The sequence below is a fragment of the Trichechus manatus genome, unplaced genomic scaffold (assembly GCF_000243295.1).
Source record: "Trichechus manatus latirostris isolate Lorelei unplaced genomic scaffold, TriManLat1.0 scaffold00240, whole genome shotgun sequence".
NCBI lineage: Eukaryota > Metazoa > Chordata > Mammalia > Sirenia > Trichechidae > Trichechus > Trichechus manatus.
Genome location: NW_004444176.1, coordinates 500,107 through 516,424, shown reverse-complemented (window position 1 = coordinate 516,424; position 16,318 = coordinate 500,107). Strand labels below are relative to the sequence as shown.

Below are 16,318 nucleotides of genomic sequence, written 5' to 3'. Positions count from 1 at the left end.
GAAGTAAATACAGGTGGGGACGATGAGCTCTAAGCAGCTTCCTGTACCCAGGAGAAAAGTGAAAAGGACTTTGGATCTTTCTAAAGCTATCACCCAACCAGACCCACTGCATTCATTCTCCAGGAAAAACCACTTGCCTACAGCAAAGAATTGGGAACAAGTGCAAGAGACTTTCGTTCCTGGCAGATCAAAGTGAGTATGCTTAATTTACTGCTTTCTATTAATAATTAGGAGCCCTGGTGGCAGCAGTGGTTAAAGAGTTATGGCTACTAACCAAAAGGTTGGCAGTTCAAATCCACCAGCTGCTCCTTGGAAACCCTGGGGCAGTTCTACTCTGTCCTATAGGGTCTCTATGAGTCGGAATCAACTCTATAGCAATGAGTTTTTTTTTAACTGATAATTAAGGAGTCCCTGGGTTGTGCAAACAGTTAACACAGTCAGCTGCTAACTGAAAGGTTGGAGTCCACCAAGAGGTACCTCAGAAGAAAGGCTTGGTGATCAATTCCCAAAAAAATCAGCCACTGAAAACTCTGTGGAGCACAGTTCTACTCTGACACACATGGAGTCACCATGAGTTGGAATCGACTCAATGGCAATTGGATTTTTTATGGATAATTAAGAGATGGTGATAAAGCTTTTCTGCCAAATTAGACTTATGGTGAACCTGGATGTGGGGTGGAGGACATGGCAGGGTTTTATTGTACTAGCTTTCTTGGGTCTGCACATAAGCAATCTACTGCTAAAAAAGAAAAAGAAAAAAATTAAATAATTTTTTAAAACCAGGTCAAAATACACAAGCATCCTAGAAAACTGAGCAGTATTCGCCAGCCATCCAATGAATAGACACTGCATGGGCAATGGGGCATCCTTTATGGATGATGGTCTCCATTTAACTAGTATTTATATGACTGAGTGACCTTGGGGAATTCATGCCCACTCTCCGAGCTGCAGTTTCTTTCTCCAGAAAATGAGGGAATCGAGCTCAATGTTCTTCAATGGACTTTCCAGCTCTGGAATTTCATAATTAAACAGGATTATTAATCACTATAAAACATACAACACTGGAAACAGCACAGCCCTTGTCCTCTGGTACCGCTTACCCACTTTGAGGCCTTAGTTTTCTCATGTGTAAAAATGGGGGGCAGGTGTGAGGATTAAAGGAGACGTATTTGTAAACCACTCACTGCCCGGTGCCTCTTAAATGCCCTCTAACTGGTAGCTAATATTATCTTTAAAACAGAATTAATAAACTCTGTTTTGGAGTCCTTCAGTGGCACAAAGGGTTAAGCACTAGACTACTAGCTGAAAGGTTGATGGTTCAAACACACCCAGCAGCACCTCAGAAGTAAGCCTGGCAATCTGCTTCCGAAAGGTCACAGCCTTGAAAACCCTATGGAGCACAGTTCTCCTCTGACACACATGGGGTCGCCATGAGTCAGAGTAGACTCGACAGCAAATGGCAACAATAAACTCTGTCTCAGGGGGGCAGGATGCTCAAATGAGCTAATGGAGGCAAAAATCCTATATAAAGGTACACACTAGTGTATACGTGAGGGATGACTCTATCACGTTTGTTTATTAGCAGAATGAATTCAATGGCTTCAGCAGGCCCCATGGCCAATTCCATGTTTGTGGTGACACCCCACAATGGTTATCCCGTGGTCCCGGGAGTCATGTCTCAGATACCTCGGTATCCAAGTAACCAGCCCCAAGTCCACCTGATTCCTGGGAACCCACCTGGCCAGACGCCGTATGTGAGTGAGCAACCTGCCCGACCAGTCTTGAAAGAAGGCAAAGTCTTAGGGGTAAGTGTGATCTCACTTGCAGGCCAGGAACCACAGGGCAGGGGCCAGAAGAGGGGGAAGATTCAGGAAATACAGAAATTCTCAACTGGCAATTTGGGTTGGAGACGGCCAAGCCTTGCCAAACCCAGGTCTATTAGAAAGCTCATCTGGGCTACTTCAGCAGGGGCCTCAGTTATGGGGCCTTGCATTATCTGACTTAGTGATCCTGAATACAAGTGATTTAGGAAAGAGAGAGAAAAGCAACAGGAAAGGGTAAAATGTTGATCCTGTTGCCAGTATCCTCTGGAAGAAAGTGGGTTCAGCAATGCCAAAGTAGGCCACAAGGTGGAGTCCAAATCCAGTGTGACTGAATCAAATCTTTACCCAATAAAATACGGATAAGAAGCTGGGGCCCTGGTGGTGTAGTGGTTAAGCGCTATGGCTGCTAACTAAAATGTCAGCTGCTAACCAAAAGTTGGCAGTTCAGATCCACCAGCTGCTCCTTGGGAAACCCTGTGGGGCAGTTCTACTCTGTCATATACGGTCACTATGAGTCAGAATCAACTTGACGACAATGGGTTAGACACCTAACAAAGTGAGAGTTTTTTGTTGGGTCCTAGGGTGGGGTCTATGCAAGGCTATCCTGGGTAGGCAAAGGAAAGCCCGTTTCGTTATGTAGCCAAATGATGAGAAGCATGGATTCTGGTTCCAGACTACCTGAACTCAAATCCTAGCTTCACCTTCATACATTGCTCAGGAAAGTATAAATTGATACGATCTGAATGGAGGGCAATTTGTACATATCTGCCAATTGTACAAAATATACGATAATGTCATTTATGAGACTTTATCCTCCAGATATACTTGCACATACAAGAAATGCTATATGTGTGAGGTTCTCCATTGCAGCATGATTTGTGATAACAAAAGAATGGCAGCAATCTGAATATCCATCAGGATAATATTGGTTAAATTGACGCATTGTCCATCCAAAGAATGAAATCTATTGGAGCTATAAAAAGTACAAGCAAGCTCCTTATGTAACAATACGGCCATATCCTAAGATATATTGTCCACAGAAGAAAGTAAGGGACAGACACTGTGGATAATTGACTGAGTGCAAAGATTTATATACAAAGATGTTCATCACAGTGTTGTTTATAACACAAAATACTGGAAACAACCTTACCTGTCCAATATCTCTGTCCTGACTATTCCACACACACCAATATCATGGAATCTGGGCACTCCTTAAAAGCCAAACAGAATACTTAATGCCATGGAGAAATGTTCACAATGAAATATTAAGTTAAAAAGACAGACATTTTGTAAACTAATTTATTATCTATGTATGTGTTTGAAAAGAATAGTGGGAAGTTATACACCAAAATGTCAATGGTTGTTTTCTCTGATTGGGGGAAAATCTGGGTAGTTTTTATTTAATTTCTATACTTTCTCTGAGGACATTGGTGATTCAGTGGTAGAATTCTCACCCTCCATGCGGAAGGCCTGCATTCAATTCCTGACCAATGCACCTCAGGCACAGCCACCACCCATCTGTCAGTGGAGGCTTGTGGGTTGCTGTGATGTTAAACAGGTTTTAGCCGAGCTTCCAGATTAAGACAGACTAGAAAGAAAGGCCTGGGAGTCTACTTCCAAAAATCAGCCGATAAAAGCCCTATGGATCACAAGGGTGCCATCCGCATCTGATCATGGGGATAGCAGAAGATGAGGCAGCATTTTGTTCCACTGTGCATGGGGTTGCCATGAGGTGGAGGCCAACTCAATGGCAGCTAACCACAACAACAACAATACTCTATACCACTTTGCAGACCAGGAAAACAAAGCATTTATTAAAATAAAAAGGAAGCTCCAAGGGGAGAGAGGATCCAGCCTCAAAAAACAAAGGCTTCAGCTTATAGCTCTCCTACAGGCCCTGCAGATCCTGATTGGCCTGATACACATTGGCTTTGGCTCCATCTTGGCGACAGTCCTCAGTGGGTACTATATAGCTATCTCATTCTATGCAGGCTTTCCTTTCTGGGGCAGCATCTGTGTAAGTAATCCCGCAAGTAAGTACTCAGAAGGTACCAACTGACCCGGGGCCACAAGGTTCCCAGTCAAGGGAGCAGGGGTGTTAGTTCAGGCCTTGTTCGCCAAGTTACAGCCCTGCAAGTCCACGTCCACCCAGAGGGGGCATTCTTTTAGGTCATCCACCCAGAGGTCAGAGCACCTTCATCTAGTTAATGGACTAATTCATACAGAAGCATTCATATGGAAAAAAGATGTGCTGGGAAAAACCCTCAAGAATTATTCAACCTGGAGCCCCTGGGTAGTGCACATGGTTAATGTTCTTGGCTGCTAACTGAAAGGTTGGAGGTTTGAGTCCACCCAGAGAAACCTCGTAAGAAAGTCTTGGCAATCTACTTCCAAACATTCAGCCATTGAAAACCCTATGGAGCACGGTTCTACTCTGATATACATGGGGGCCTCTCTGAGTTGGAATCAACTCAATGGCAACTGAGTTTTTTATTGTTCAACCTGGGCCCCCCAGCCTGAGCTCTAGGAGGAAAACACTTTCACCAATGGTCAAGAGTGGCTGCCCAGCCACAGAGCAGCAAGGGTGTGTGTGTGTGTGTGTGTGTGTGTGTGTGTGTGTGTGTGTGCGTGCGCGCGCGCGCGCACGTGTGTGTGCGTGTGAGCAGGGAGGACTCTAAACCGACAGCTCACAGATGGGTTGCAGAGGCTCCACTTTGGCAAAATCTCTGTATGTTTAGATGTGTTTTATTTTTTTTCCTGGAAAGGGTCATAACTTTTATCAGCTTTTCAAGGTGATCTCTCTGACTCCAGAAAAGAACCACAATGCCTCCTCCTCTCCCATTTATTGCCTTTATGATTTTCTCTCATTCTCCCTGGTGTCTTCCTCCATGCCCACATTCCCTCCTTCTCCTACCCACCCACGGATTTCCTTCTTCAGGTACATAGCCTCTCCCTTGACTCACACAACTGCCTGTGACTCAAATGCAACTTCTATCACAAACAGCAAAACTCCAGAGTAAACCAAATGTCAGCCAAAATCACCCTATCCCATAAGATTTAAATAAAATACCCTAGAGTCACCCCCACCCCCATTCCCACACAACATCTACAAGATGGCGGGGCTTGTGTTCTTGGTAGGTTCCTAGATGGTGCAAATGGTTTGTGTTCAACTATTAACCTAAAGGCTGGCGGTTCATAGCCACTCCGTAGCACTGCGGAAGAAAGGCCTGGCCATCTACTTCCATGCAGATTACAGCCAAGAAAATCCTATGGAGTAGTTCAACTCTGTAGCACATGGGTCTCCATGAGTCAGAATTGACTCGATGGCAACAGGTTATGTTCTTGGGAGCATCTTTCTCTGAGTGCCTGTTCTTTCTCTCTTTCCCATCCATGTCTCATTTCCTGAAGCTGTGGTCTCTCTGCTCTGCACATGCCCAGACTTCGAACTCAGACCGTTTTCCTCAGGGCCCTTCCCCAAGCCACTCACAAGGCCCCTGTGTCTATACATGCAATTTTAATGGAGTTTGGGACAATGGAGGTGACTAACACAGCAGCCACAGGAAGGACTTGCTATAGACTTTACACTCCTGTTCTTAAACTTCCGATGGCTGCCCGTACCTGGAATGCCTCACTGCCAAGTTCTCTCAGCTCCCTTCAGCCCTCGAGACCCTCCTCCCTTTTTTCTGCAGGGCAGTTTTGTTTTTGGCAGCCTTCCAGACTCCAGAACTATCTTTGTAGTTTCCAAAGATCACTAATGTCCTCTTCCAAAACAAAGGCCCATCTCCCTTGCCAACTCAGAAGGACATCAAAATTCCAGCCCTTTCCTCCCTTCCTTCCCCATCAGTCTCTAAGTGAAGCAGATTTGGAGAATGAAACATGAAGAGCATGAAACAGATTTATTTTTCCCCTGATAAGAAGATACAGCATTCCCCCGAGAAGGCAGAAGTAGTCAGAGTAAGTTTCCATTGTTAATAACTGTTTCCACTCCCTGGCACCTGAGTCTGCCCTGAGTGGAAGGGAGCATAGGCTGGGCATTAAGAACACGGGTCTGCAGTCCAGTTGCCTGGATTTGAGTCTCAGCTCTGCTGCTTACTTGCTGGATGGCCTTGGATGCGTTATTTTAAAGCTCTAAGCCTCAGTCTGCCATCTATAAATTGTAAATAATAACAATAGGGTTTGATGCGCCATCGTGTGGTTAAGTAAGGCAAGGCTTGTAAAAGCAAGAGGTGGCTAAAAAAAAAAAAAAAACCATTGCTGCTGAGTCAATTCTGACTTGTAGTGACCCTATAGGACAGAGTAGAACTGCCCGCATAGGGTTTCCAAGGAGCGGCTGGTGGATTGGAACTGCCAACCTTTTGGTTAGCAGCCATAGCTCTAAATGACTGTGCCACCAGGGCTCCTAAGGGGTGGCTAGGCATCAAAAATCGACTCTATACCTAATTTCCAACTGATAGCAACCCCATGTGACAGAGTAGAACTGCCCCCAAAGGGTTTCTAGGCTGTAATCTTCACGGAAGAAAATCACTAGGTCTTTCTCCCATAGAGCAGCTGAGTGGCTTCAAACTACCAACCTTTCACTTAGCAGGCGTCTTAGTTAGCTAGTGCTGCTATAACAGATATACCACAAGTGGATGACTTTAACAAACAGAAGTTTATTCTCTCACAGTTTAGGAGGCTAAAAGTCTGAATTCAGGGCACCAGCTCTAGGGGAAGGCTTTCTCTGTCAGCTCTGGGGGAAGGTCCTTGTCATCAATCTTCCCCTGGTATAGGAGCTTCTCAGCGCAGAGACCCTGGATCCGAAGGACAATCTCTGTTCCTGGCTCTGCTTTCTTGGTGGTATGAGGTCCCTCTCCTCTCTGCTCCCTTCTCTCTTTTATATCTCAGAAGAGATTGACTCAAGATACAACCTAATCCTGTAGATTGTGTCCTGCCTCATTACCATAACTGCCTCTAATCTTGCCTCATTAATATCATAGAGGTTAGGGTTTACAACACGTAGGATAAATACATCAGACCACAAAGTGGAGGACAACTGCACAATACTGGGAATCGTGGCCTGGCCAAGTTGACACACATTTTGGGGGACACAATTTAATCCATAATAGCAACCAAGTGCTTGACCATTGTGCCACCAGGGCTCCTTGACAACAACATGGTGCTCAGTAATGGTAGTTTTTATTAAATCAAAGCTGATTTCTTCTCAGACCACTGTACCTATCACATCTGGCAAACCCCAGCAGGTAATCCCATCAGTCACAATGTCTGCAGGATACTAATGTCTATATTCTCATCCTCATATTTGAGGTTTAGCATCATAGAGACGTAACACTAATCTGAATATTTAAAAGGCATTCATCCAGATGTGTAGACAAGCAAGGACTGGTGTTGGGCTTACACTTAAAAGCAATGGAGCAGACTCTGGTAATGGCCTCCGACTTTCCTCCAGAGCCCTTATGCCTGACTACATCCTGAGATAAAAGTAGGAAAGCAACCGAGTGTGCACATGGGAAAATGAAAGCCAAGGAAATAAGCTAGCGTTTATTGAGCACCTACTGTGAGCAGGATCTACTATGTGCGAGACACACCAGGTATGCCAGATGCAAGGCATGAATCATCTCTTGACAATGACACCTGGGAAGAGGTGTAATTATTCCTATTTTTCAGGTGAGGAAATGGATTCTTAGAGAAATTAGTGACTTACCCATGATCATATGAGTTTCAATCCAGAATTTAAAACCAGGTCCCCTGGATCCTAAAATCTATGTTTATCACACTTTGCTGCCCTGTCATACAGTACAAAACAGCTCATGCATCCTGGTTCCCCACATTGAGCCCAGGGCCCCAGCAGACAGACCTATGATGTGTGAGAGCACGTGTGTGTGATCGGAATCATGGAAGCCTGAGGAAGGGGCTCCTAACCCCTGACCTCTCTCCAAACCCTTCTCTTCTGCACCAGTTCAACCTTTCAGGATCCCTCTCGGTAGTCTGCAGAAACACAGCCAGAATCTTCCTGTCCGGTAAATCGTATCCTAAGACTGGCTCTCCCAGCTGGGGACCTATAGGATAAAGTCACAAGGGGGAAAGAATGTTAACACACAATCCCTCCCTCATCCTCACACCTACTTATACCCAGATGTGGCACACTGGCACACATGCTCATATTCACACAAGGAGTCACACGATCCTGGCCTGAGTCACAAGCAGGAAAGAACCCAGAGGATTCAGGGGGAGGGGAGGGGCAACACAACATCAGAGTCCTTACCGGAGAAGGCACAGTCAATGCTCCCAAGGGCCCGGGCTCCCTTCCAGAAGAGCAGGGCACCAAGAGTGCCTGCAGCACCCAGAACAAGCCTCTAGATATTTCTTCTGGGAAGCCAGGGAGGCCTCAGGCACCTGCTGCCCTAAAGAATCCAGCCAACAGAGCTCAGAAAATCAATCTGTACAAAGCTCAGCTCTCCCCTAGTAACAGACCATAAGGTACCTTTGCTTCTCCGAAAAGCAGGTTAGCTAGAGTAAGGGGCCTCAGGGGAAACAGGTGAAAGCCATTTGAAAAATTCCAAAGGTCAAGTTCAAAACTCTGCACGTGGCCTAGAATCATGGCGTGCCTGAGCCTGTCACTTCCTGAGACACTCAGGCCAAGCCTCCTGCCTGTCTCCTGTGGGATGAATGGGTCTAGGGTTTCCCAAAGATGATTCTTGAGAATACTTGTCCCACAAGATGTTCTGAAGACATGGCTGGGTAAACTTGGAAAAATCTCTATTTACTAACCCCCTCTCATGAAGATCCACAATCCTCATTAAAGGCACTGAGAAGTCCTGCAACAAAGACCTGTTCAACTTGTTCAATCCACCTTTTCTCATAAGTTAATTTACTCCAAAACCTTTTTGCACAAAATACCTCTTTATTTGCTGCAGAACTAGGGTCCCAGGGATGCACATTAAGAAACACTTGTTGAGTCTCTGCTCATCTCAGCTACAATTGTTTTCCTCTCCCACTTTGACCCTCTGTGTCTTCTTTAGCTGAGTGGCAGCATGGGCATGAACATTGTCAGTGCCATCTCTTCTGCGGTTGGAATCATGCTCTTCATCACAGGTATAAGTATCGCTGCCATCACATTTAGTCACTCTGACTCTATCTTCACTATTACTTCTGGGGTCTGGTGAGTATCCGTCCTGACCAATCTCTTCCAGGTTCAGACTTAGCTATGTTTAGAAATGGACCTGACAACTAAGCTTCTTTATCAAGCCCTGTAGGAAAAGCTGGTGCTGTAAGAATAATAATTAGTTTTAAAGTCCTTGCCCAGAAACTTTATTGCTATGTTTCTTTAAAGCATGTGACTTTTCTTAGCTTTAGTTTCTAATTCTAAAAATAGTACCTACCTTATAGAGTTGTTGGGAGAATCAAATGCAATTGTACATATAATGCATTATGTACTCACCGACTCTGCACCTCGACCCACATTCTCTGTCTTCTGCCTATTATTACAGACCAGGAATCATAAAACTTTTTAGGTATAGGGCCAGATTGTAAATATTTAAGGCTTTGCAGATCATATGGTCTCTGTTGTCACAACTACTCAACCCTGTCCTGTAGTGTGAAAGCCGCCATAGAAAATACATAAACAAATGAGTGTGGCTGTGTTCCAATAAAACTTTATTTACAAAATAGAGAGCAGGCAGGATTTGGCCAGCAGACCATCATTTGCCAACCTATCCTATAGACCGGTGCTATCCAGTGGAAATACAACAAGAGCCACGTATGTGATTTTAAATTTTCTAGTCACTACATTAAAAAAAGTATTAAAAAAAGAAAGAAAAGAAAATAATTATATTTTAATGATATATTTTATATTATCTAACCCAATATATCCAAACTATTATCATTTCAACATGTAATCAATGTAAAAATTACCAACCATTTTGCATTTGGGGTATTAAATCTTTGAATTCCAGTGTGTATTTTACACTTAGGGCACATCTCAATTTGAAGTAGGATTCTTAGGGTTAAGTGAGATTTGAGCACATTTCAAGTACTCAGCAGCCATACGGGGTTCATGGCCACAGGGTTGAACAGTGCACCTGTAGGTGAGCTACCTGTGAGCTGCCTGCCTGTGTCCATGTAAATTCAATCTCTCCCCCTGTGCACCACAGCCCATCCTCTCCCGCCTACTCAATGCTGTCACTCCAAGTCCTTCTCCCCTCCCTCTCACTCCACCTTTCTTTTAAGTCATCAATTTCCCCCCTATATCAGACATTTTCCATCAGCATATAAGCATGCAGCAATGTCTTCCATCTTAACAAAAAACAAAAGCTTCTCTCAGGCCTACTTTCTCTGCCAACTGCTACCCTATTTCTCTGGTCCCCTTTGCAGAAATTTCTTTAAAATAATTGTCGACACTCACTGTCTCCAATTCTCTCCTCTTACATTCTCTCTTGAACTCACTGTAATCAGACTTTCATCCTCACCTCTCCAACAAAAAGACCAAAAAAAAAAAACCCTGCTCCGCTCACAGTCCTCAGTCATTGCCCCTCCTTGGTGGACTTTCTCCTCTTGGCTTCCAGGCTCCTCCCATGCTGGTCTTCCTCCACCCTCACCACTCACCACTTGCTCTCTTCTCTGTCTCTTGTGCTGGCTCTTTCTCTTTTTTTCAGCCTTTGAGGCTCAGTCCTTGGTCATAGTCTATCTTCTCTCTACACTCACTTCCTTGGCATCCTGTCCATTCTCTTGGCTTTGAACACCTTTTCTATGATAGTGATTCTAGAATGCATATCTCCAGCCAAAGCTTTTCTCCCAAACTCCAGTCCTGTAATCCAATTGTCTACTCAACATTGGATTTTACTTCCCAGACCCTCTCTGAAGTCCTTGAGTGGCACAAACGGTTAAGTGCTCAACTGCTAGGCAAAGGTTGGTGGTTCAAACCTACCCAGAGGTACCTCAGAAGACAGGCCTGATGATCTGCTTCAGAAAGGTCACATCCTTGAAAACCCTACGGAGCAGTTGTACTCTGCACACACAGGGTCACCAAGAGTCAGTATCGACTCAACAGCAACTAATGACAACAACAACAAACTCTCTCTAATCAGTTTTCCTTATTTAAGCTGATGGCAACTGCATCCTTCTGGTTGCTTGGGGCAAAATCTTGGAGCAGCCATCGGCCCCTCCCTTTCTGTCATACTTCACAGCCAGTTCATCAGGGAATCCTGTTGGTTCTACCTTCAAAACACGTCCAGAACTCAATCATTCCTCACCAGCTCATCACGTGCACACTGGCCCAAGCCACCATCATCTTTCAGCTCAGTCACTGAAACAGCCTCCAGCTGCTCTCCCTGCTTCTACCCTCCTCTCCTTGCAGCTGTTGTTAGCACAGTAACCAGTGTGAGCCTCTTAAAATGCATGATCGCGTCACTTCTCTGCTCAGAACCTTCCATTGATCCCCATTTTACTCAGAATAAAGCCAACATCCTGGTCTGCAGACATAGGCCCTCGATTACACTCTGACTCCAGCCCCTCCTGGCTGTCCTCTTGCTCTCCCCACTCTCAAGGCACACTGACTTCTTTGTTTCCACCTTCAGACCTTTGCCCTGGCTGTTCCTTCTGCTTGGAATGCCCTTCCCTCAGATATCCACATGGCTTCCTTCATCACTTCCTTCTGGTCTTTGCTCAGTAATCTCCTTCTCATTGAAGACCACCCGAACAACAGTACCTAGAGTCATAAGCATCCATCCACACTATCCCAACATTAGGATGCTCCTTACCCTAATCTATTTTTTCATGGTGTTAAATATCTTCCAAGGAGCCCTGGTTAGCACACAGCTGCTAACTGAGAGGTTGGTGGTTCAAACCCACCCAGCAGCTCTGTGGGAGAAAAGGCCCTAGGTTAAGAGCAACCAATCAGACCATCAGTGGCGTAGTGGTTAAGAGCTCAGCTACTAACCAAAAGGTCGGCAGTTTGAATCCACCAGTCGCTCCTTGGAAACCCTATGAGGCAGCTCTTCTCTGTCCTGTAGGGTTGCTATGAGTTGAAATCAACTCGACAGCAACAGGTTTTTTTGGTTACAACAACAAACATCTAACAAATGCTATTATTTACTTGTTACATCATGCTTACTATCTATCTCCTCACACTAGAATATAAGCTTCATAAGAGCAGGGTTATGTTTGTTTCACTCACTGATATGCCTCAAATACCTGGAAACATGCCAGGCAAATATTTGACACTTCATAAACATTTATTGAATGGATAAGTGAATATACCAGGCATATGGTGTGTACTCATAAGTGGAAGCTGTTAGCTTTTTTATTTGTATTACAAGAGAAGGTCCTTCTCAGGACTTCTCTCTCTAAGAAAGGCATCTTCCCAGAGAACCTCTTGACCAAGCCCATGTGTCGTTTATCAAAAGTAAATTAAGTTTCTCCCTTCCCAGGAACAATCTGTGGCCCCCAGTTGCTTTTGGATTAAAGTCCAAACTCCTTAGCCAGGTATTTATTGCTCCCCAGGGATCCACTCCACCTCTGTCCACAGCCTCACATCACTTCAAATTCTTTGCTCACCCGGAACTCCATCTACTCCAATTCACTGGTAGAGGCAGGCACTGAGGAATACTTGGGACATTTCCTTCTGGGAAAGAATCAACAAAGGAGGAATAAGCTACTCAGTATAAGAAATTAGGAAGCAAACACTTGACAAGGACCTAAGGGAGAGGAAGAGGGGAGAGAGGGTAGGAAAGACTAAATCCCAGCAGAACAGCCAGTGCTTGGTCGTTAGACAATAGTCATTTTTGAGTCAGAAAAACCTGTCTTCTAACCAGTGGTTCAGTGGTAGACTTCTTGCCTTCCACGCAGGAGACCTGTGTTCCATTCCCAGTCAAGTCACCTCATGCGCAGCCACCACCCATCCCTCAGTGGAGGCTTGCATGTTACTATGATGCTGAACAGGTTTCAGCGGAACTTCCATACTAAGACAGACTAGGAAGAAAGGCCTGGAAATCTACTTCCAAAAATGAGGCAATAAAAACCCTATGGATCACAAGGGTCCAATCCACAACCAATCATGGGAATGGCGCAGGACCAGGCAGCATTTTGTTTTATTGTGCATGGGGTCCCCATGACTCGGGGGACTCATGAGACTGCAGCTAACAATAACAACAAAGCCCAGCTCTGTCAGTGTCTGATCTTGGAAAGAGAAATTCTCCCCACACCCACCCATTCCACCTTAGGACCTCAATCCTCCCCTCTAATCTGGGAGGGCTGGACTGCGTCAGTGGTTTGCAAATGTGGCCCAAGGGATGAAGGTGCTCCAAGAGATCAACAAAAATAAATTGTTTTCCATCAGATAATAAGGAGCCCTGGTGGCACAGTGGTTAAGAGCTCAGGCTGCTAACCAAACAGCCGGCAGTACAGATCCACCAGCCACTCCCTGGAAACCCTATGAGGCAGTTCTACTTTGTCCTATAGGGTCGTTATGAGTCAGAATCAACTCATGGCAACAGGTTTGGTTTTTTGGTTTTATCAGATAATAAATATCTAAACTGCTTAAGATGCCTCTTTTCCACAGAAGGTTTTATTTATAAAAGGATTTGGTTGGTAAAACATACAATGGATTTACAACAATAAACCAAAAAAAAAAAAAAAAAAAAAACACTGGAATATTATTCAGCCATAAAAAGGAGTGAAGTAATGACACACGTTACAACGTGATTGAACCTCGGAAACATTATACTAAGTAAAAGAAACCAGACATGAAAGGTCACATACTGTATGATTCCATTTATATGAAATATCCAGAATTGGTAAATCCATAGACGCCGAAAGCGGATTGGTGGTTGCCAGGGGCTGGCGGAGAGGGGAATAGGGAGTAACTGCTTAATGGATATGGGATTTCCTTTAGGGGTGATAAAAATGCTTCGGGACTGGATAGAGATGGTGGTTACACAACCTTGTAAATATACTAAATGCCACGGAATTGTTTACTTTAAAATGGTTAACTTTATGTTATGTGCATTTCACCTCAACTGGAAAAAAAAGTAGATGAAGTAGTCAAAAAATAAAAATTTTTAAAGGACCAGCATAATTTGTAAGGGCCCTTCCAACTCTAAGCATCTGTGATTCAATGACTTAAACATCATCACCCTGGCTTTCCTTTGGCCTGGGACATCCTCTCCCACCCCCAAGCCCCACGGACTCCCTCTCCAAAGCCTCTGGTAAGAATTCATTTCTCCCTCCTCAGTGCCCCTGAAGCAGATTTTTTTTTTCCTCTTTTATATCTCTTAGCCCTTCTGGTGTGAATTACAATTGTCTACATCTGTAACCGTCTCCCTCACCCTGCCTCTCATGATGCCTTCCATCGCCATCTGTACCAAATAGCTGTTTGATAAATGCTTGCTAAATTGAGAGGAAGGAGAAGGAAAGAATCTAAGGAGAGGTCTCTCCAAACAAGACCACTCTCTGAGCAGCTGGCTATCCCCACTGCCATTTTAAAAATTATAACTGACCAACATTTATCCAGTACTTACTGTGTGCACTTTCATATTGATTGTCTTACATAATTAGAACCCAAAGGGCAACTGGGTCATCCCCTGCCCTTTAAGATTAAAATGGAGTCTACTCAAACTCTCTTCCATACTCCTGGGGGTGGTAAGAGAGTAGCAAGAGGCGTGCTTAGATTTCTCCTGGTCACCTCCTGCTTGCTATAGAGTATTAGTTCAATTTGGGGATTATTTTACTGACTCTTTGTCCCAAGCTAAAAACTCCCCTAATTCCTCACACCACAAAATGCCCCTGTCACAAGGCCAAGAAGGCTGTAGTCGACAGTCTTAAAGGTTGGAAGGGATGATGAAGGTTTACATCAGAGCCAGCAAACTACTGATTATTGAATATTAGACATCCCTATTTTTAATTTTTCACAGGAAGCCTTCTTCTGCAGGCTCCATCTTCCCCATGTTACCCATCCTTCATCTTTCTCCTCTAACTGACTCACTCTTGTCTCTGGGGCTTGTGTGTACCCCAAAACACTTCCTGCCCAGAGCGTTTCACTACCTCACAGTCAGACTCCAGACCACACCCTCAGGTCCCATCTTGTAGACCTGAGGCAACCCACTGAGGTGTTTCCCTAAACAATGACCATTCTCTCCCTTAGAAGAACGCTGGTCCAAAAAAACCAGTTGCCTTTGAGTTGACTCTGATTCATGGCGACCCCATGTGTGTCCGAGTGGAACTGTGCTCCCAATGACTGATTTTTTTAGAAGATGTTTTTCTTCCCAGGTGCCTCTGGGTGGACTCGAACCTCCAACTTTTCGCTTAACAGCCAAGTACATTAACACTTTGTGCCACCCAGGGACTCTAAAACACTGATACTAAGTGTTAAAGTAACAATTTTTTACATCCCCACTTGATCCTCACAAAAACCTGGGGAGATATTTTCCCTGTGAGGCTGAGTGAGGTTAGGGCACTGCCCGGAAGCCCTGATACATTACAGAACTCCAGACTTCCAGCCCAGTACTCATGTCCACCCAATCTGTTCCTGTTCCAGAGCCCTGGGATGGCTATTTCTTGTGTGCTGCTCGTGTTCTGCCTCCTGGAGTTCTGTATTGCATGCACAGCTTCCCACTTCAGCTGCCAGCTGACCTGCTATCAATGCAACAACGTGAGTTCTGAGTCCAGGGTGAGGGGGACCTCAGTGAGTAGGAAGACGCCAGCAAAAAGGATGGAGACTGGAAGAGTCTTCATGTTCCTCCCTCCTTCCCAGGACCAGGGAGACTCCCACGTGTATGAAGACCTCCGTATACACTCAGACCTTCTTTGTCCTTATTGTGTACCTCCTGTGCGCTTGTTTTCCTGGTGGGCATGGTCTTCCCAAATGTCTATACAGCAAACAAAGTGGTGGTCCCAGAACCAGAGAACCCACCTCCAGAATATTCTACCCAAGTCCCGGGTTCCAAATGAGCAAAGCCAAAGGTCTTGGAAGCATCTTACACTGGGACCAAAAGAAGACCTCCCCTTTCTGGTCTTCCAGAACCTAGTTCTTCCTTTCCTGACAGTCTGAGAGAAACATCTCTCCAACTACACACATCCTGAACTTCATTCTTCAACTCAGCCTGGGAAAAGGAGCTGTCCTCCTGTTAAATAAGATACAGGAATTTAAAATGGATTTTAGCAAAGAGGTCTTCCTTAGGATGTATGCATCCACGCACATGTGGGCATCAACACGTGGGCCTGGGTGCACATGCATCCACATGCTTGCCTATGTGTGAGCTTGTGGGGTAAAGGGACAGATATCCAGGCACCCAATCTTCACTCCTGCTAACATTCATTCAAGAAATATATACTGAGCATTTGGTATGTTTGAGGCTCTACTGATGACAAGAGGAGGGAATTCATCTATAAGCAAGACACAGTCCTTGATCTCAAGGAACTTCTGGCCTCACAAGAGAACAACATGTAAGCAATTCCCTCTAACGTGGAGCAGAATGGGGATAAGCAGAGGGAACACAGAGATG

At 44.9% G+C, this 16,318-nt stretch overlaps 1 protein-coding gene across 1 annotated transcript; it reads left to right on the top strand.

Annotated features, from left to right (window-relative positions):
* The first annotated feature begins 1,586 nt into the window (after positions 1-1,586).
* Positions 1,587-15,913, top strand: MS4A8 (membrane spanning 4-domains A8). The gene is given in 8 exon segments (XM_023743195.1): positions 1,587-1,805; positions 3,718-3,840; positions 7,780-7,806; positions 7,808-7,840; positions 8,843-8,942; positions 14,423-14,456; positions 15,354-15,469; positions 15,664-15,913. Coding segments are annotated over 8 exon segments (753 nt in total). The 3' UTR covers positions 15,765-15,913.
* Positions 15,914-16,318: the final 405 nt, after the last annotated feature.